The sequence below is a fragment of the Eriocheir sinensis genome, chromosome 66 (genome assembly GCF_024679095.1).
Source record: "Eriocheir sinensis breed Jianghai 21 chromosome 66, ASM2467909v1, whole genome shotgun sequence".
In the NCBI taxonomy this organism is placed as follows: domain Eukaryota; kingdom Metazoa; phylum Arthropoda; class Malacostraca; order Decapoda; family Varunidae; genus Eriocheir; species Eriocheir sinensis.
Window position 1 is genome coordinate 2037175 of NC_066574.1, and position 21429 is coordinate 2058603.

Here is a 21429-nt window from a genome sequence, read left to right on the forward strand (position 1 = left end):
TAAAAGTTGCTGGGGTTTTCATGGAGTGTTTTGTGATCCTGGTGGTAGTTTTATACGACTTCTGCACCATGAACGGAAAATACAGCCATGAAAACCCGGTTAATCTTCTCTGTGGCCTTGGAAAATAGTCTTGATGGGAACCTGATACGTTAAAAAATATGACCATAAGTTGATAGGCAAATGCTTCAGTGTTGCGCCACCCAAAATTGTTCCTGAGCTCCTCTGGTTGCCTGCGGAGGTGGGGGTTTGGTTCGCCCTCTGGTCACGGGCCCGGCACCACCAGTTTACCCTTGTACAAGACACAGCTGCCCATTCACCAAACCAACCAGCGTTGCGAAGACTGACGTCAGGACAGGTGTTTGCTCTCATAGACTAGATTAAAAGTGTTTGAGCCAGAGGTATATAAGTCGATATATATTGCTTTGAAAGCGAGAGAGGAAACAAAGAAAAGAATTTAACAAAAAAGGAAATGAGGAAGAGAGTAATACTAACACTAAAATACGAATGAAATAAATAAGAAAAATCATACCACAAACTTTTTATATGTTAATTTTAAGTTTCTGGTTTTCCTTTGAATCATATATATATATATATATATATATATATATATATATATATATATATATATATATATATATATTTATATATATATATATATATATATATATATATATATATATATATATATATATATATATATATATATATATATATATATATATATATATATATATATATATATATGTATATATATATATATATGTATATATATATATATATATATATATATATATCGCTTTGCTCGCAGCTTCATAAATGAATCAGTACTCAAAACAGTTACAAATGGTACAGTCTTTCATATTTGCGGGGCTTTTGGCTGAATTAAAATTACTCATCGCTAACACATCTTGGCGGCGACTCTAAAAAAGAAAACAAAACAAAAAGACAAACCGGACCCTAGACCTGAGGCGTGTAGCGATGAATCTATTTCAACCTAAATTTACTTTTCATTTCTTCTCAACCACCCCACACCCACACCCACACCCACACCTACACCCACACGCATAACCCCCCCCCCACCACCCACCCACACCCACACACACACACACACACACACACGCATAACCCCCCCCATCGCCCCCCCCCCCCACACACACACGCATAAACACCCACACCCACCCACCCACCAACCACACACACACACACACACACACACACACACACACACACGCATAAACACCCACACCCCCCCCCCCACCAACCATCCACCCGCCCACACACACACACACACACCCACACCCACCCACACACGCACCAACCACACACACACACACACACACACACACACACACACACACACACACACACACACACACACACACAAACACACACACACACACACACATGTAATTTGTTGCCTGGCCAGAGTGGTCTTGTTTGAAAGGAAAATCAACTCCTTTCCTTGGCCCTGACCTCCACACATGTGGACCAGAGAGTGGCTGAAGGCTTTCAATTTTTTTTCTAGACTGAAGAACAAAAACCCAGGTGGATTCATTTAAGGACGCATCTTTGAGTCTCAGAGCAAGAACTGGATCAAATCGGCCGCCTAATTCCAGACGTGGCACCCGCCCTCGTGGAGGCGGTTCTCTACGTATATATAAGCTGCCACGCGGCGCACAAGGCACCACAAGCCCCATCAAGCAACATGAAATTTGTAAGTCAAGAAGGAGCACACGGGAACACAGAGTGCACTGTGCACGCGGCACAGCGGGCATGTGTCATGATGCAATCCCTGCCAACATGTCATGTCACAGTATTTCCTGGACTGGATGACATGCTTACTCTGCTTGCTATTTCAGCGACGTGATCAACTCAGACAACTAACAACAGTATACTCCACAGGTGATCCTCGCCGCCGTGGCCGCCGTGGCCCTCGCCGCCCCCGACAGGGCCTACTCCCCGCCAAGGAGGACCTACGGCGCCTCGGGCTCCCAAGAATCCGCGGAGATCCTCAAGCACGACTTCATCCTCGAGGACGACGGCAGGTACAACCTGGAGGTGGAGACCAGCAACGGCATCTCCGTGGCCCAGCACGGCAGCCCCACCGGCCCCGAGGGCGCCGTGGCCTCCAGCGGATCATACTCGTGAGTATCACTCGGCTTCTGTACTGTTGTGTGCCCAGGAGTGGATCATACTCGTGAGTACCACTCTCCCTGCTGGCCTCGTCTGATCCACACTCTCCTTCCACAGCTACACCGCCCCTGACGGCACTCCCGTCCACGTGAGGTTCGTCGCCGACGGCAACGGCTACCAGCCCGAGTCTGACCTGCTGCCCGTGGCCCCCGAGTTCCCCCACCCCATCCCCCAGTTCGTGCTGGACCAGATCGCCAAGGCCGCCGAGGAGGACAGGAGGGGATCCCAGTCTTCCTCTGCTCCTTCACGAAGATACTCATATGCTTAAATGACATATGAGTATAAGAGATACATTTTGTCCTCCAGCATCATCCATATACAAGCCCAAAATCATTTATTTATTTTATTTAAGATGCATTAATAAACTATTTGTATAAAACTGCTGATGTTTAATCTTTCATGAGATGCGAAAGTCAACGTCCTATTATGGTAGGGATTTAACACGATGAAACGAGTCTGCAAATAGTGAAGGCACTCTCTATGACCATACCAGTGAGAACCAGGGCTCGTATACTCGACATTTCGGGCTGACACACCAACATTTGATAAGGCTTTCGTAGAGCTTGTGGGTATTTCCATGGTTAGGTTTATGAACTTAGCGGTAGTTTGACAAGGCTTCCGCTGCACCATGGATGTGAAAAACACTCACGAGAATCCGACGAATCTTCTCGGTGGCCTTTGGATATAATAATTTCATATTCTTAAACACATTGGGCTCCCTCTACTACCATTTTCCAGGACCACAGAGAAGATCAACCGGGTTTTCATGGGTGATTTTCTCGTTCATGGTGCAGAACTAATGTAAAAGTATCACTGGCATCAAAAAACACTCTATGATTATCCCAGCAACTTCTACGAGAGGCTCTTCAAACAGGCGAGCTGAGGCGCCGATACGTTTGAACACACGGGCTATAGTTGATGCGAGAGCCGAAAGTGTATGATGTCAGTGAGCCAGGCCGGCTGTCATCCTCAACGTGAGCAGAGGGAGGAACGCAAAGGCCCTTCCAGTTTACTGTCACTACATCGATTCAGTGGTAAGGGCTTGGTGTGACTCCTGTGCCCTTGATATTGCGGGATGTGTAAAGCCGTCACCTGATAAACTAATAAGTGACCTGGTAAAAATAATAAATAAAAAGATAAATAAACAGAATAATTATTGAGTTTAGGGTGGAAGTATAGCTATATTTCCTTCCCATGGTATCTTTTCTTATCAATCGCCCGCTCATGTGCACAGAGAACTGTTCAATATAACCTCTTCAGTACATCTCTTGAAATACGTAAGAGGACCAACAAGCAAGCGTCATGCGTCACGGCTGCCACTATAAATGAGATTCGCCTGCGCCATTAAGGGCTGGGACCGTCCAAGCGGCCGCTCAAGGGAGCCTACTCGGAGACATAGGCAGTAACAACAACAGCAAACACACACACGTACACACACATTATTCATCCATCTCTTTAACAAGAAAAAAAAAGTCCGTGAAAATTTTTAGCGAATATAATGTTTGTTTAAGAGGAAGCAGCATGAAGAACACGTAGACCTTTGAGGTGCCATGATCGTTTAAATATCTCTGTGTCCAGACGCTGCCCAGCTCACAGAGGGTACAATCAAGCCTTTGGGGGCACCGTAGTCTGGGCATATTCTTTAACGCTTCGGCGCCCGAGCACACACATACACACATTAGACAAGGCTGTCGTAGGAGTTTTGAGCAATTCCAGGGGTAGTTTTATGTCCCTAGTGGTAGTTTAACCATTCTTCTGCACCATGAACCTAATAGAACACTCATGAGAGTCCGGTTGATCTCCTTTGCGGCCTTTGTAAAGAGTTGATGTGGGAGGTGCAAGCGTCTGAGAATACCGATGCTCCGAGGAGTCATGAACCTCCGCCTATAACTCTCTCCCGTCACTCCTTGTTACCGCGGACGTAAATACATCGTCTGCGACACATTGTTTTCTTCACGCTTTCCTCTCTAATCCTGTGTTGCTGAGGCTACGACCATTTTTGGAAAAAAGGAGGCAGTATTATTATTTGTTAAGAAAATAAAGAAAGAAAGAAAACAGAAACACAAGTGAGAACCACCACATAAAGAAACGCCAGTATATTTGATTAAAGTCAATGTTTTGTAATATGAGCTTATAAACACTCGAAAATAACAGTGACGTAGCAGGCACCTTGGACAACGAGAACACGTCCTGAACACCATCAAAAAAATTATATTAGAGTGGAGATCTTAAAAATCTCTCTCTCTCTCTCTCTCTCTGTCTGTTGTATTTCCTCGTCACCTCATTTTCTTTGCTAATCATTGCCACAACACAGGCAATATTTTTTTCCGGCCGAAATCACCCCAGCGGCCCACCAGGTGCGTCCTAAGCGTTCTTCCTTCAATCAGTGACCCGTCCCACAACCTTCAGAGATCCCATTTCCCAGCACATGCCTGATGCAATACTAATCTGGCGCAGACAAAATTAACAAAAAAACACACACACACACACACACACACACACACACACACACACACACACACTCTCACACACACGTCCTCCTCCCGTCTGGCCTTGTCTCACATTCTTAGTTACGGTCCAAAGTATCAATCTCGTGACCTTGAGACCCTCATGAGCGGCGCGGAGAGCGTTTTTCCTTCTGGAAAAAGTCCAACAACTCATTTAGTGACGCATCTTTGAGTCTCAGAGCAAGAACGAGATCAAATGGCCGCCTAATTCCACACGTGGCACCCGCCCTCGTGGAGGCTGTTCTCCAGGTATATATAGGCTGCCACGCGGCGCACAAGGCACCACAAGCCCCATCAAGCAACATGAAATTCGTAAGTCAAGCAGCAGCACACGGGAACACAGAGTGCACTGTGCACTGCGTGATGCACGCTCAGTCTATCAAGAAGTGGCCAACATGCTTACTCTGCTCGGTATTTCGGTGACGTGATCAACTCAGACAACTAACAACAGTATACTCCACAGGTGATCCTCGCCGCCGTGGCCGCCGTGGCCCTCGCCGCCCCCGACAGGACCTACGGCCCGCCAAGGAGGACCTACGGCGGCTCGGGCTCCCAAGAATCCGCGGAGATCCTCAAGCACGACTTCGTCCTCGAGGACGACGGCAGGTACAACCTGGAGGTGGAGACCAGCAACGGCATCTCCGTAGCCCAGCACGGCAGTCCCACCGGCCCCGAGGGCGCCGTGGTCTCCGGCGGATCATACTCGTGAGTATCACTCGGCTTCTGTACTGTTGTGTGCCCAGGGGTGGATCACACTCGTGAGTACCACTCGCCCTGCTGGCCTCGTCTGATGCACACTCTCCTTCCACAGCTACACCGCCCCTGACGGCACTCCCGTCCACGTGAGGTTCGTCGCCGACGGCAACGGCTACCAGCCCGAGTCTGACCTGCTGCCCGTGGCCCCCGAGTTCCCCCACCCCATCCCCCAGTTCGTGCTGGACCAGATCGCCAAGGCCGCTGAGGAGGACAGGAGGGGATCCCAGTCTTCCTCTGCTCCTTCACGAAGATACTCATATGCTTAAATGACATATGAGTATAAGAGATACATTTTGTCCTCCAGCACCATCATTATACAAGCCCAAAATCATTTATTTATTTTATTTAAGATGCATTAATAAACTATTTGTATAAAACTGCTGATGTTTAATCTTTCATGAGATGCGAAAGTCAACGTCCTAAGAGAGACCATTGATCGTGCGTGGCCCCAAACATGTTTCCCTGCGGCCCTCGCTGCCTTGTTGTGGCCCGCTACACCATCGCTTGAGTCAGCGCCGCCACCTGGCACCAAAGCCAAGCAACACAAGCACTGCCACACAGCATAATACAACCACCACCGCCGCAACACACCACTTCCACAAACACTGCTAAAGAAACACACTGGATCCGCAAACACCACCACCGCAACACCAGATTCACCAACACTACTAACGCAACACACCACATCCTGCACTCAGTAAGAGGGATGACTGATGAAGCACAGTAATATAAGCTTGACGATGACTGCCAACACTGCATAAGACACTGTATTATAATTATGGTAGGGATTTAACACGATGAAGCGAGTCTACAAATAGTGAAGGCACTCTCTATGACCATACCAGTGACAACCAGGGCTCGTATACTCGACATTTCGGACTGACACACCAACATTTGATAAGGCTTTCGTAGAGCTTGTGGGTATTTCCATGGTTAGGTTTATGAACTTAGCGGTAGTTTGACAAGGCTTCCGCTGCACCATGGATGTGAAAAACACTCACGAGAATCCGACGAATCTTCTCGGTGGCCTTTGGATGTAATAATTTTATATTCTTAAACATATGGGGCTCCCTCTACTACCATTTTCCAGGACCACAGAGAAGATCAACCGGGTTTTCATGGGTGATTTTCTCGTTCATGGTGCAGAACACATGTAAAAGTATCACTGGCATCAAAAATCACTCAATGATTATCCCAGCAACTTTTACGAGAGGCTCTTCAAACAGGCGAGCTGAGGCGCCGATACGTTTGAACACACGGGCTATAGTTGATGCGAGAGCCGAAAGTGTTTGATATCAGTGAGCCAGGCCGGCTGTCATCCTCAACGTGAGCAGAGGGAGGACCACAAAGGGCCCTTCCAGTTTACTGTCACTACATCGATTCAGTGGTAAGGGCTTGGTGTGACTCCTGTGCCCTTGATATTGCGGGATGTGTAAAGCCGTCACCTGATAAACTAATAAGTGACCTGGTAAAAATAATAAATAAAAAGATAAATAAACAAAATAAATATTGAGTTTAGGGTGGAAGTATAGCTATATTTCCTTCCCATGGTATCTTTTCTTATCAATCGCCCGCTCATGTGCACAGAGAACTGTTCAATATAACCTCTTCAGTACATCTCTTGAAATACGTAAGAGGACCAACAAGCAAGAGTCATGCGTCACGGCTGCCACTATAAATGAAATTCGCCTGCGCCATTAAGGGCTGGGACCGTCCAAGCGGCCGCTCAAGGGAGCCTACTCGGAGACATAGGCAGTAACAACAACAGCAAACACACACACGTACACACACATTATTCATCCATCTCTTTAACAAGAAAAAAAAAGTCCGTGAAAATTTTTAGCGAATATAATGTTTGTTTAAGAGGAAGCAGCATCAAGAACACGTAGACCTTTGAGGTGCCATGATCGTTTAAATATCTCTGTGTCCAGACGCTGCCCAGCTCACAGAGGCTACAATCAAGCCTTTGGGGGCACCGTAGTCTGGTCATATTCTTTAACGCTTCGGCGCCCGAGCACACACATACACACATTAGACAAGGCTGTCGTAGGAGTTCTGAGCAATTCCAGGGGTAGTTTTATGTCCCTAGTGGTAGTTTAACCATTCTTCTGCACCATGAACCTAATAGAACACTCATGAGAGTCCGGTTGATCTCCTTTGTGGCTTTTGTAAAGAGTTGATGTGGGAGGTGCAAGCGTCTGAGAATACCGATGCTCCGAGGAGTCATGAACCTCCGCCTATAACTCTCTCCCGTCACTCCTTGTTACCGCGGACGTAAATACATCGTCTGCGACACATTGTTTTCTTCAAGCTTTCCTCTCTAATCCTGTGTTGCTGAGGCTACGACCATTTTTGGCAGGAAAGGAGGCAGTATTATTATTTGTTAAGAAAATAAAGAAAGAAAGAAAACAGAAACACAAGTGAGAACCACCACATAAAGAAACGCCAGTATATTTGATTAAAGTCAATGTTTTGTAATATGAGCTTATAAACACTCGAAAATAACAGTGACGTAGCAGGCACCTTGGACAACGAGAACTCGTCCTGAACACCATCAAAAAAATTATATTAGAGTGGAGATCTTAAAAATCTCTCTCTGTTGTATTTCCTCGCCACCTCATTTTCTTTGCTAATCATTGCCACAACATAGGCAATATTTTTTTCCGGCCGAAATCACCCCAGCGGCCCACCAGGTGCGTCCTAAGCGTTCTTCCTTCAATCAGTGACCCGTCCCACAACCTTCAGTGATCCCCTTTCCCAGCACATGCCTGATGCAATACTAATCTGGCGCGGACAAAATTAACACACACACACACACACACACACACACACACACACACACACACACACACACACACACACACACACACACACACACACACACACACACACACAAACGTCCTCCTCCCGTCTGGCCTTGTCTCAAATTTTTAGTTACGGTCCAAGGTATCAATATCATGACCTTAAGACCCTCATGAGCGGCGCGGAGAGAGCCCGTTTTTTCCTTCTGGAAAAAGTCCAACAACTCATTTAGTGACGCATCTTTGAGTCTCAGAGCAAGAACGAGATCAAATGGCCGCCTAATTCCACACGTGGCACCCGCCCTCGTGGAGGCTGTTCTCCAGGTATATATAGGCTGCCACGCGGCGCACAAGGCACCACAAGCCCCATCAAGCAACATGAAATTCGTAAGTCAAGCAGCAGCTCACGGGAACACAGAGTGCACTGTGCACTGCGTGATGCACACTCAGTCTATCAAGAAGTGGCCAACATGCTTACTCTGCTCGGTATTTCGGTGACGTGATCAACTCAGACAACTAACAACAGTATACTCCACAGGTGATCCTCGCCGCCGTGGCCGCCGTGGCCCTCGCCGCCCCCGACAGGACCTACGGCCCGCCAAGGAGGACCTACGGCGCCTCGGGCTCCGAAGAATCCGCGGAGATCCTCAAGCACGACTTCGTCCTCGAGGACGACGGCAGGTACAACCTGGAGGTGGAGACCAGCAACGGCATCTCCGTGGCCCAGCACGGCAGCCCCGACGGCCCCGAGGACGCCGTGGTCTCCAGCGGATCATACTCGTGAGTATCACTCGGCTTCTGTACTGTTGTGTGCCCAGGGGTGGATCACACTCGTGAGTACCACTCGCCCTGCTGGCCTCGTCTGATCCACACTCTCCTTCCACAGCTACACCGCCCCTGACGGCACTCCCGTCCACGTGAGGTTCGTCGCCGACGGCAACGGCTACCAGCCCGAGTCTGACCTGCTGCCCGTGGCCCCCGAGTTCCCCCACCCCATCCCCCAGTTCGTGCTGGACCAGATCGCCAAGGCCGCCGAGGAGGACAGGAGGGGATCCCAGTCTTCCTCTGCTCCTTCACGAAGATACTCATATGCTTAAATCACATATGAGTATAAGAGATACATTTTGTCCTCCAGCACCATCCATATACAAGCCCAAAATCATTTATTTATTTTATTTAAGATGCATTAATAAACTATTTGTATAAAACTGCTGATGTTTAATCTTTCATGAGATGCGAAAGTCAACGTCCTAAGAGAGACCATTGATCGTGCGTGGCCCCAAACATGTTTCCCTGCGGCCCTCGCTGCCTTGTTGTGGCCCGCTACACCATCGCTTGAGTCAGCGCCGCCACCTGGCACCAAAGCCAAGCAACACAAGCACTGCCACACAGCATAATACAACCACCACCGCCGCAACACACCACTACCACAAACACTGCCAAAGAAACACACTGGATCCGCAAACACCACCACCGCAACACCAGATTCACCAACACTACTAACGCAACACACCACTCCTGCACTCAGTAAGAGGGATGACTGATGAAGCACGGTAATATAAGCTTGACGATGACTGCCAACACTGCATAAGACACTGTATTATAATTATGGTAGGGATTTAACACGATGAAACGAGTCTGCAATTAGTGAAGGCACTCTCTATGACCATACCAGTGAGAACCAGGGCTCGTATACTCGACATTTCGGGCTGACACACCAACATTTGATAAGGCTTTCGTAGAGCTTGTGGGTATTTCCATGGTTAGGTTTATGAACTTAGCGGTAGTTTGACAAGGCTTCCGCTGCACCATGGATGTGAAAAACATTCACGAGAATCCGACGAATCTTCTCGGTGGCCTTTGGATGTAATAATTTCATATTCTTAAACACATTGGGCTCTCTCTACTACCATTTTCCAGGACCACAGAGAAGATCAACCGGGTTTTCATGGGTGATTTTCTCGTTCATGGTGCAGAACACATGTAAAAGTATCACTGGCATCAAAAATCACTCTATGATTATCCCAGCAACTTTTACGAGAGGCTCTTCAAACAGGCGAGCTGAGGCGCCGATACGTTTGAACACACGGGCTATAGTTGATGCGAGAGCCGAAAGTGTATGATGTCAGTGAGCCAGGCCGGCTGTCATCCTCAACGTGAGCAGAGGGAGGAACACAAAGGGCCCTTCCAGTTTACTGTCACTACATCGATTCAGTGGTAAGGGCTTGGTGTGACTCCTGTGCCCTTGATATTGCGGGATGTGTAAAGCCGTCACCTGATAAACTAATAAGTGACCTGGTAAAAATAATAAATAAAAAGATAAATAAACAGAATAATTATTGAGTTTAGGGTGGAAGTATAGCTATATTTCCTTCCCATGGTATCTTTTCTTATCAATCATGTGCTCATGTGCACAGAGAACTGTTCAATATAACCTATTCAGTATATCTCTTGAAATACGTAAGAGGACCAACAAGCAAGAGTCATGCGTCACGGCTGCCACTATAAATGAAATTCGCCTGCGCCATTAAGGGCTGGGACCGTCCAAGCGGCCGCTCAAGGGAGCCTACTCGGAGATATAGGCAGTAACAACAACAGCAAACACACACACGTACACACACATTATTCATCCATCTCTTTAACAAGAAAAAAAAAGTCCGTGAAATTTTTTAGCAAATATAATGTTTGAAGAGGAAGCAGCATGAAGAACACGTAGACCTTTGAGGTGTGTTGTAACCCGCTGGTGGGCACAAAAGGGAAACGACACACTGCTTGGACTAGCAATAATTGACTTAAGATCCTGGTACTTTTAGGAGTATTTAAAGGAGTTCGTAAGTTGGGGTGATGAAACGGTGTTGTCTTTCTTATATTTATTTTAGTCTACCTTAATACTACTTTAACGTTATAAAAGATAAAAATATTGTTAAAACCAGCGACTGGTTTACGAGACTCAATGTGCCTTCAGGTTTTCTCTCGCTGCTGGTTACTGACGTTAATACTGGTATAACACTGAGAGTTTCTTCTCAAAAATCACACAATAAATCGTCATAGAAATATCTTCTCAAAAATCACACAATAAATCGTCATAGAAATATCTTCTCAAAAATCACACAATAAATCGTCATAGAAATATAATCACTTAGTTTCTAATAATCCTAGACAAAACTACTAATACAATAGAACACAATAGATACGCTTTCCTCTACGGTACCGCTTCACTCCATACTCACAGTAAAACAGATGAATGCTCTGCCCATGTTGTCTAAGGGTGGACAACTGAGTGTGGTAGTGTTCAGGGAGCTAGCAGGTGCTGGCTGATCTGAGCTCTCTCCTGTTGAATTGCTTCTTATATAGGGGGGTTTAGGCCTGACATACATACATACATCACGAGGGTAATATGGGAGTCATGTGAGTCTTACATCAAACTTATATAACCATCTTCCTAACCGGCATGGTCTATAGGGTTGGGTCGTGCGCCTGATTTTTTCCATTTCACGAGCTAGGGGGAGCACTGATAGATGTTATGTACAAGGAGCGTAGTGGTGAATATCATAGGAACAACCTTATGGGGTGTAGTCTATGGGTAAGGGATTATAATCCGTATAATGAGGAGGGTGACTGTCACGCGGGAGGTGACCACCCTAGTTGCTCGGTTTACGTTAACCTTTGACCCGTCGATGGATGTCTTGTTGATCGTGTTTTGACTGCTGGTAGATAGGTGTTGAGTTTGGAGACACCCTGGCGCCTCGTCTTTATATCCTCCGGGTTCTTCGCTGTGTTCAGTGTTCTACAGTGTTCTTGTAAGGATGATGGTGATACTGCAGCTAGTGTAGTGAGTGGTGTCGCTTCTCGCGGGGCACCACAGGTGCCATGATCGTTTAAATATCTCTGTGTCCAGACGCTGCCCAGCTCACAGAGGCTACAATCAAGCCTTTGGGGGCACCGTAGTCTGGTCATATTCTTTAACGCTTCGGCGCCCGAGCACACACATACACACATTAGACAAGGCTGTCGTAGGAGTTCTGAGCAATTCCAGGGGTAGTTTTATGTCCCTAGTGGCAGTCTGACCATTCTTCTGCACCATGAACCTAATAGAACACTCATGAGAGACCGGTTGATCTCCTTTGTGGCCTTTGTAAAGAGTTGATGTGGGAGGTGCAAGCGTCTGAGAATACCGATGCTCCGAGGAGTCATGAACCTCCGCCTATAACTCTCTCCCGTCACTCCTTGTTACCGCGGACGTAAATACATCGTCTGCGACACATTGTTTTCTTCAAGCTTTCCTCTCTAATCCTGTGTTGCTGAGGCTACGACCATTTTTGGCAGGAAAGGAGGCAGTATTATTATTTGTTAAGAAAATAAAGAAAGAAAGAAAACAGAAACACAAGTGAGAACCACCACATAAAGAAACGCCAGTATATTTGATTAAAGTCAATGTTTTGTAATATGAGCTTATAAACACTCGAAAATAACAGTGACGTAGCAGGCACCTTGGACAACGAGAACTCGTCCTGAACACCATCAAAAAAATTATATTAGAGTGGAGATCTTAAAAATCTCTCTCTCTCTCTCTCTCTCTCTCTCTCTCTCTCTCTCTCTCTCTCTCTCTCTCTCTCTCTCTCTCTCTCTCTCTCTCTCTCTCTCTCTCTCTCTCTCTCTCTCTCTCTCTCTCTCTCTCTCTCTCTGTTGTATTTCCTCGTCACCTCATTTTCTTTGCTAATCATTGCCACAACACAGGCAATATTTTTTTCCGGCCGAAATCACCCCAGCGGCCCACCAGGTGCGTCCTAAGCGTTCTTCCTTCAATCAGTGACCCGTCCCACAACCTTCAGTGATCCCCTTTCCCAGCACATGCCTGATGCAATACTAATCTGGCGCAGACAAAATTAACAAAAACACACACACACACACACACACACACACACACACACACACACACACACACACACACACACACACACACACACACACACACACACACACACACACACACACACACACACACTCTCACACACACGTCCTCCTCCCGTCTGGCCTTGTCTCAAATTCTTAGTTACGGTCCAAAGTATCAATCTCGTGACCTTGAGACCCTCATGAGCGGCGCGGAGAGAGCCCGTTTTTTCCTTCTGGAAAAAGTCCAACAACTCATTTAATGACGCATCTTTGAGTCTCAGAGCAAGAACGAGATCAAATGGCCGCCTAATTCCACACGTGGCACCCGCCCTCGTGGAGGCTGTTCTCCAGGTATATATAGGCTGCCACGCGGCGCACAAGGCACCACAAGCCCCATCAAGCAACATGAAATTCGTAAGTCAAGCAGCAGCACACGGGAACACAGAGTGCACTGTGCACTGCGTGATGCACGCTCAGTCTATCAAGAAGTGGCCAACATGCTTACTCTGCTCGGTATTTCGGTGACGTGATCAACTCAGACAACTAACAACAGTATACTCCACAGGTGATCCTCGCCGCCGTGGCCGCCGTGGCCCTCGCCGCCCCCGACAGGACCTACGGCCCGCCAAGGAGGACCTACGGCGGCTCGGGCTCCCAAGAATCCGCGGAGATCCTCAAGCACGACTTCGTCCTCGAGGACGACGGCAGGTACAACCTGGAGGTGGAGACCAGCAACGGCATCTCCGTGGCCCAGCACGGCAGCCCCACCGGCCCCGAGGGCGCCGTGGTCTCCGGCGGATCATACTCGTGAGTATCACTCGGCTTCTGTACTGTTGTGTGCCCAGGAGTGGATCACACTCGTGAGTACCACTCTCCCTGCTGGCCTCGTCTGATGCACACTCTCCTTCCACAGCTACACCGCCCCTGACGGCACTCCCGTCCACGTGAGGTTCGTCGCCGACGGCAACGGCTACCAGCCCGAGTCTGACCTGCTGCCCGTGGCCCCCGAGTTCCCCCACCCCATCCCCCAGTTCGTGCTGGACCAGATCGCCAAGGCCGCCGAGGAGGACAGGAGGGGATCCCAGTCTTCCTCTGCTCCTTCACGAAGATACTCATATGCTTAAATGACATATGAGAAAAGAGATACATTTTGTCCTCCAGCACCATCCATATACAAGCCCAAAATCATTTATTTATTTTATTTAAGATGCATTAATAAACTATTTGTATAAAACTGCTGATGTTTAATCTTTCATGAGATGCGAAAGTCAACGTCCTAAGAGAGACCATTGATCGTGCGTGGCCCCAAACATGTTTCCCTGCGGCCCTCGCTGCCTTGTTGTGGCCCGCTACACCATCGCTTGAGTCAGCGCCGCCACCTGGCACCAAAGCCAAGCAACACAAGCACTGCCACACAGCATAATACAACCACCACCGCCGCAACACACCACTTCCACAAACACTGCCAAAGAAACACACTGGATCCGCAAACACCACCACCGCAACACCAGATTCACCAACACTACTAACGCAACACACCACTCCTGCACTCAGTAAGAGGGATGACTGATGAAGCACGGTAATATAAGCTTGACGATGACTGCCAACACTGCATAAGACACTGTATTATAATTATGGTAGGGATTTAACACGATGAAACGAGTCTGCAATTAGTGAAGGCACTCTCTATGACCATACCAGTGAGAACCAGGGCTCGTATACTCGACATTTCGGGCTGACACACCAACATTTGATAAGGCTTTCCTAGAGCTTGTGGGTATTTCCATGGTTAGGTTTATGAACTCAGCGGTAGTTTGACAAGGCTTCCGCTGCACCATGGATGTGAAAAACACTCACGAGAATCTGACTAATCTTCTCGGTGGCCTTTGGATGTAATAATTTCATATTCTTAAACACATGGGGCTTCCTCTACTACCATTTTCCAGGACCACAGAGAAGATCAACCGGGTTTTCATGGGTGATTTTCTCGTCTATGGTGCAAAACACATGTAAAAGTATCACTGGCATCAAAAAACACTCTATGATTATCCCAGCAACTTTTACGAGAGGCTCTTCAAACAGGCGAACTGAGGCGCCGATACGTTTGAACACACGGGCTATAGTTGATGCGAGAGCCGAAAGTGTATGATGTCAGTGAGCCAGGCCGGCTGTCATCCTCAACGTGAGTAGAGGGAGGAACAAAAAGGCCCTTCCAGTTTACTGTCACTACATCGATTCAGTGGTAAGGGCTTGGTGTGACTCCTGTGCCCTTGATATTGCGGGATGTGTAAAGCCGTCACCTGATAAACTAATAAGTGACCTCGTAAAAATAATAAATAAATAGATAAATAAACAAAATAAATATTGAGTTTAGGGTGGAAGTATAGCTATATTTCCTTCCCATGGTATCTTTTCTTATCAATCGCCCGCTCATGTGCACAGAGAACTGTTCAATATAACCTCTTCAGTATATCTCTTGAAAATACGAAAGACGACCAACAAGCAAGAGTCATGCGTCACGGCTGCCACTATAAATGAAATTCGCCTGCGCCATTAAGGGCTGGGACCGTCCAAGCGGCCGCTCAAGGGAGCCTACTCGGAGACATAGGCAGTAACAACAACAGCAAACACACACACGTACACACACATTATTCATCCATCTCTTTAACAAGAAAAAAAAAGTACGTGAAAATTTTTAGCGAATATAATGTTTGTTTAAGAGGAGGCAGCATCAAGAACACGTAGACCTTTGAGGTGCCATGATCGTTTAAATATCTCTGTGTCCAGACGCTGCTCAGCTCACAGAGGCTACAATCAAGCCTTTGGGGGCACCGTAGTCTGGTCACATTCTTTAACGCTTCGGCGCCCGAGCACACACATTAGACAAGGCTTTCGTAGGAGTTTTGAGCAATTCCATGGGTAGTTTTATGTCCCTAGTGGTAGTCTGACCATTCTTCTGCACCATGAACCTAATAGAACACTCATGAGAGACCGGTTGATCTCCTTTGTGGCTTTTGTAAAGAGTTGATGTGGGAGGTACAAGCGTCTGAGAATACCGATGCTCCGAGGAGTCATGAACCTCCGCCTATAACTCTCTCCCGTCACTCCTTGTTACCGCGGACGTAAATACATCGTCTGCGACACATTGTTTTCTTCAAGCTTTCCTCTCTAATCCTGTGTTGCTGAGGCTACGACCATTTTTGGCAGGAAAGGAGGCAGTATTATTATTTGTTAAGAAAATAAAGAAAGAAAGAAAACAGAAACACAAGTGAGAACCACCACATAAAGAAACGCCAGAATATTTGATTAAAGTCAATGTTTTGTAATATGAGCTTATAAACACTCGAAAATAACAGTGACGTAGCAGGCACCTTGGACAACGAGAACACGTCCTGAACACCATCAAAAAAATTATATTAGAGTGGAGATGTTAAAAATCTCTCTCTCTCTCTCTCTCTCTCTCTCTCTCTCTCTCTCTCTCTCTCTCTCTGTTGTATTTCCTCGTCACCTCATTTTCTTTGCTAATCATTGCCACAACACAGGCAATATTTTTTTTCCGGCCGAAATCACCCCAGCGGCCCACCAGGTGCGTCCTAAGCGTTCTTCCTTCAATCAGTGACCCGTCCCACAACCTTCAGAGATCCCCTTTCCCAGCACATGCCTGATGCAATACTAATCTGGCGCAGACAAAATTAAAAAACACACACACACACACACACACACACACACACACACACACACACACACACACACACACACACACACACACACTCTCTCACACACACGTCCTCCTCCCGTTTGGCCTTGTCTCAAATTCTTAGTTACGGTCCAAAGTATCAATCTCGTGACCTTGAGACCCTCATGAGCGGCGCGGAGAGAGCCCGTTTTTTCCTTCTGGAAAAAGTCCAACAACTCATTTAGTGACGCATCTTTGAGTCTCAGAGCAAGAACGAGATCAAATGGCCACCTAATTCCAGACGTGGCACCCGCCCTCGTGGAGGCTGTTCTCCAGGTATATATAGGCTGCCACGCGGCGCACAAGGCACCACAAGCCCCATCAAGCAACATGAAATTCGTAAGTCAAGCAGCAGCACACGGGAACACAGAGTGCACTGTGCACTGCGTGATGCACGCTCAGTCTATCAAGAAGTGGCCAACATGCTTACTCTGCTCGGTATTTCGGTGACGTGATCAACTCAGACAACTAACAACAGTATACTCCACAGGTGATCCTCGCCGCCGTGGCCGCCGTGGCCCTCGCCGCCCCCGACAGGACCTACGGCCCGCCAAGGAGGACCTACGGCGGCTCGGGCTCCCAAGAATCCGCGGAGATCCTCAAGCACGACTTCGTCCTCGAGGACGACGGCAGGTACAACCTGGAGGTGGAGACCAGCAACGGTATCTCCGTGGCCCAGCACGGCAGCCCCACCGGCCCCGAGGGCGCCGTGGTCTCCGGCGGATCATACTCGTGAGTATCACTCGGCTTCTGTACTGTTGTGTGCCCAGGAGTGGATCACACTCGTGAGTACCACTCTCCCTGCTGGCCTCGTCTGATGCACACTCTCCTTCCACAGCTACACCGCCCCTGACGGCACTCCCGTCCACGTGAGGTTCGTCGCCGACGGCAACGGCTACCAGCCCGAGTCTGACCTGCTGCCCGTGGCCCCCGAGTTCCCCCACCCCATCCCCCAGTTCGTGCTGGACCAGATCGCCAAGGCCGCCGAGGAGGACAGGAGGGGATCCCAGTCTTCCTCTGCTCCTTCACGAAGATACTCATATGCTTAAATGACATATGAGAAAAGAGATACATTTTGTCCTCCAGCACCATCCATATACAAGCCCAAAATCATTTATTTATTTTATTTAAGATGCATTAATAAACTATTTGTATAAAACTGCTGATGTTTAATCTTTCATGAGATGCGAAGGTCAACATCCTAAGAGAGACCATTGATCGTGCGTGGCCCCAAACATGTTTCCCTGCGGCCCTCGCTGCCTTGTTGTACACCATCGCTTGAGTCAGCGCCGCCACCTGGCACCAAAGCCAAGCAACACAAGCACTGCCACACAGCATAATACAACCACCACCGCCGCAACACACCACTTCCACAAACACTGCCAAAGAAACACACTGGATCCGCAAACACCACCACCGCAACACCAGATTCACCAACACTACTAACGCAACACACCACTCCTGCACTCAGTAAGAGGGATGACTGATGAAGCACGGTAATATAAGCTTGACGATGACTGCCAACACTGCATAAGACACTGTATTATAATTATGGTAGGGATTTAACACGATGAAACGAGTCTGCAAATAGTGAAGGCACTCTCTATGACCATACCAGTGAGAACCAGGGCTCGTATACTCGACATTTCGGGCTGACACACCAACATTTGATAAGGCTTTCGTAGAGCTTGTGGGTATTTCCATGGTTAGGTTTATGAACTTAGCGGTAGTTTGACAAGGCTTCCGCTGCACCATGGATGTGAGAAACATTCACGAGAATCCGACGAATCTCGGTGGCCTTTGGATGTAATAATTTCATATTCTTAAACATATGGGGCTCCCTCTACTACCATTTTCCAGGACCACAGAGAAGATCAACCGGGTTTTCATGGGTGATTTTCTCGTTCATGGTGCAGAACACATGTAAAAGTATCACTGGCATCAAAAAACCACTCTATGATTATCCCAGCAACTTTTACGAGAGGTTTTTCAAACAGGTGAACTCAGGCGCCGATACGTTCGAAAATACGGGCTATAGTTGATGCGAGAGCCGAAAGTGTTTGATGTCAGTGAGCCAGGCCGGCTGTCATCCTCAACGTGAGCAGAGGGAGGAACACAAAGGGCCCTTCCAGTTTACTGTCACTACATCGATTCAGTGGTAAGGGCTTGGTGTGACTCCTGTGCCCTTGATATTGCGGGATGTGTAAAGCCGTCACCTGATAAACTAATAAGTGACCTGGTAAAAATAATAAATAAAAAGATAAATAAACAAAATAAATATTGAGTTTAGGGTGGAAGTATAGCTATATTTCCTTCCCATGGTATCTTTTCTGATCAATCGCCCGCTCATGTGCACAGAGAACTGTTCAATATAACCTCTTCAGTACATCTCTTCAAATACGTAAGAGGACCAACAAGCAAGAGTCACGCGTCACGGCTGCCACTATAAATGAAATTCGTCCAAGCGGCCGCTCAAGGGAGCCTACTCGGACACATAGGCAGTAACAACAACAGCAAACACACACACGTACACACACATAATTCATCCATCTCTTTAACAAGAAAAAAAAAGTCCGTGAAAATTTTTAGCGAATATAATGTTTGTTTAAGAGGAGGCAGCATGAAGAACACGTAGACCTTTGAGGTGCCATGATCGTTTAAATATCTCTGTGTCCAGACGCTGCCCAGCTCACAGAGGCTACAATCAAGCCTTTGGGGGCACCGTAGTCTGGTCATATTCTTTAACGCCTCGGCGCCCGAGCACACACATTAGACAAGGCTGTCGTAGGAGTTCTGAGCAATTCCAGGGGTAGTTTTATGTCCCTAGTGGTTGTCTGACCATTCTTCTGCACCATGAACCTAATAGAACACTCATGAGAGACCGGTTGATCTCCTTTGTGGCCTTTGTAAAGAGTTGATGTGGGAGGTGCAAGCGTCTGAGAATACCGATGCTACGAGGAGTCATGAACCGGCCGAAATCACCCCAGCGGCCCACCAGGTGCGTCCTAAGCGTTCTTCCTTCAATCAGTGACCCGTCCCACAACCTTCAGTGATCCCCTTTCCCAGCACATACCTGATGCGATACTAATCTGGCGCAGACAAAATTAACACACACACACACACACACACACACACACACACGTCCTCCTCCCGTCTGGCCTTGTCTCAAATTCTTAGTTACGGTCCAAAGTATCAATCTCGTGACCTTAAGACCCCCATGAGCGGCGCGGAGAGAGCCCGTTTTTTCCTTCTGGAAAAAGTCCAACAACTCATTTAATGACGCATCTTTGAGTCTCAGAGCAAGAACGAGATCAAATGGCCGCCTAATTCCACACGTGGCACCCGCCCTCGTGGAGGCTGTTCTCCAGGTATATATAGGCTGCCACGCGGCGCACAAGGCACCACAAGCCCCATCAAGCAACATGAAATTCGTAAGTCAAGCAGCAGCACACGGGAACACAGAGTGCACTGTGCACTGCGTGATGCACGCTCAGTCTATTAAGAAGTGGCCAACATGCTTACTCTGCTCGGTATTTCGGTGACGTGATCAACTCAGACAACTAACAACAGTATACTCCACAGGTGATCCTCGCCGCCGTGGCCGCCGTGGCCCTCGCCGCCCCCGACAGGACCTACGGCCCGCCAAGGAGGACCTACGGCGCCTCGGGCTCCCAAGAATCCGCGGAGATCCTCAAGCACGACTTCGTCCTCGAGGACGACGGCAGGTACAACCTGGAGGTGGAGACCAGCAACGGCATCTCCGTGGCCCAGCACGGCAGCCCCACCGGCCCCGAGGGCGCCGTGGTCTCCGGCGGATCATACTCGTGAGTATCACTCGGCTTCTGTACTGTTGTGTGCCCAGGAGTGGATCACACTCGTGAGTACCACTCTCCCTGCTGGCCTCGTCTGATCCACACTCTCCTTCCACAGCTACACCGCCCCTGACGGCACTCCCGTCCACGTGAGGTTCGTCGCTGACGGCAACGGCTACCAGCCCGAGTCTGACCTGCTGCCCGTGGCCCCCGAGTTCCCCCACCCCATCCCCCAGTTCGTGCTGGACCAGATCGCCAAGGCCGCCGAGGAGGACAGGAGGGGATCCCAGTCTTCCTCTGCTCCTTCACGAAGATACTCATATGCTTAAATAGTTACCAATCTTGTTGCTCTCATACTTTCTTTCAGATACGACATGCTTGGTTTCATTATTTTATTTATTTTCATTGTGCACATGCAAAATTATTTATTAAAAACTGCTGTCTAAGAGTGACTGTTACTCATTTCATTACTCAGGTTACTGTTCAGCCGCCTCTCCGGTGAACACAATGCCCCGTCTGTTATTCCTGTCTGGCGATAAACATTCACTTTGAGTCCGTCTGCCGCGTCTCTAGACACATTCAGTAGGCAATAGTTTTAGTGTTACAGTTATTAAGAATTTCAACGGACAGTATGCCAAGTTACAAGAAGGATTCAGTGCTCCTGTCCCCGTACGGCTGTTTATTATCATTATCGTTATATTATCAGAGTGGAGAGTGCTATGACCTAGCTG

At 47.9% G+C, this 21429-nt stretch overlaps 2 protein-coding genes across 11 annotated transcripts; both read left to right on the forward strand.

The window, feature by feature from the left end:
• The first annotated feature begins 1580 nt into the window (after positions 1–1580).
• On the forward strand, positions 1581–21144 carry LOC126987694 (cuticle protein AMP1A-like). 10 transcript variants are annotated; one of them, XM_050844836.1, is made up of 4 exons: positions 1581–1651; positions 4950–5012; positions 8796–9037; positions 9144–9466. In XM_050844836.1, exons 2-4 carry the CDS (start codon positions 5004–5006, stop codon positions 9352–9354), a joined length of 462 nt encoding a protein of 153 aa, XP_050700793.1. In that variant the 5' UTR covers positions 1581–1651; positions 4950–5003; the 3' UTR covers positions 9355–9466. The 10 variants fall into 10 exon arrangements, with proteins under 10 accessions (XP_050700793.1, XP_050700791.1, XP_050700790.1 ...); XM_050844834.1 differs by lacking the exons at positions 1581–1651; positions 8796–9037; positions 9144–9466 and adding exons at positions 5164–5405; positions 5512–5833 and having other exon boundaries at positions 4937–5012; XM_050844833.1 differs by lacking the exons at positions 1581–1651; positions 8796–9037; positions 9144–9466 and adding exons at positions 17377–17618; positions 17725–18045 and having other exon boundaries at positions 4938–5012.
• LOC126987696 (cuticle protein AMP1A-like) lies at positions 1588–2573 on the forward strand. Its single transcript, XM_050844838.1, has 3 exons — positions 1588–1714; positions 1903–2144; positions 2251–2573. The coding sequence occupies exons 1-3, from the start codon at positions 1706–1708 to the stop codon at positions 2459–2461; spliced, it is 462 nt and encodes a 153-aa protein (XP_050700795.1). The 5' UTR covers positions 1588–1705; the 3' UTR covers positions 2462–2573.
• Positions 21145–21429: the final 285 nt, after the last annotated feature.

What these genes read in the sequence shown, in the direction of transcription:
- LOC126987694 (XM_050844836.1), top strand. An exon ending in GTCTCCAGCGGATCATACTC is followed by an intron (nt 9,038 to 9,143) that starts GTGAGTATCACT and finishes CTCCTTCCACAG; the next exon opens with CTACACCGCCCCTGACGGCA.
- LOC126987696 (XM_050844838.1), top strand. An exon ending in GCCTCCAGCGGATCATACTC is followed by an intron (nt 2,145 to 2,250) that starts GTGAGTATCACT and finishes CTCCTTCCACAG; the next exon opens with CTACACCGCCCCTGACGGCA.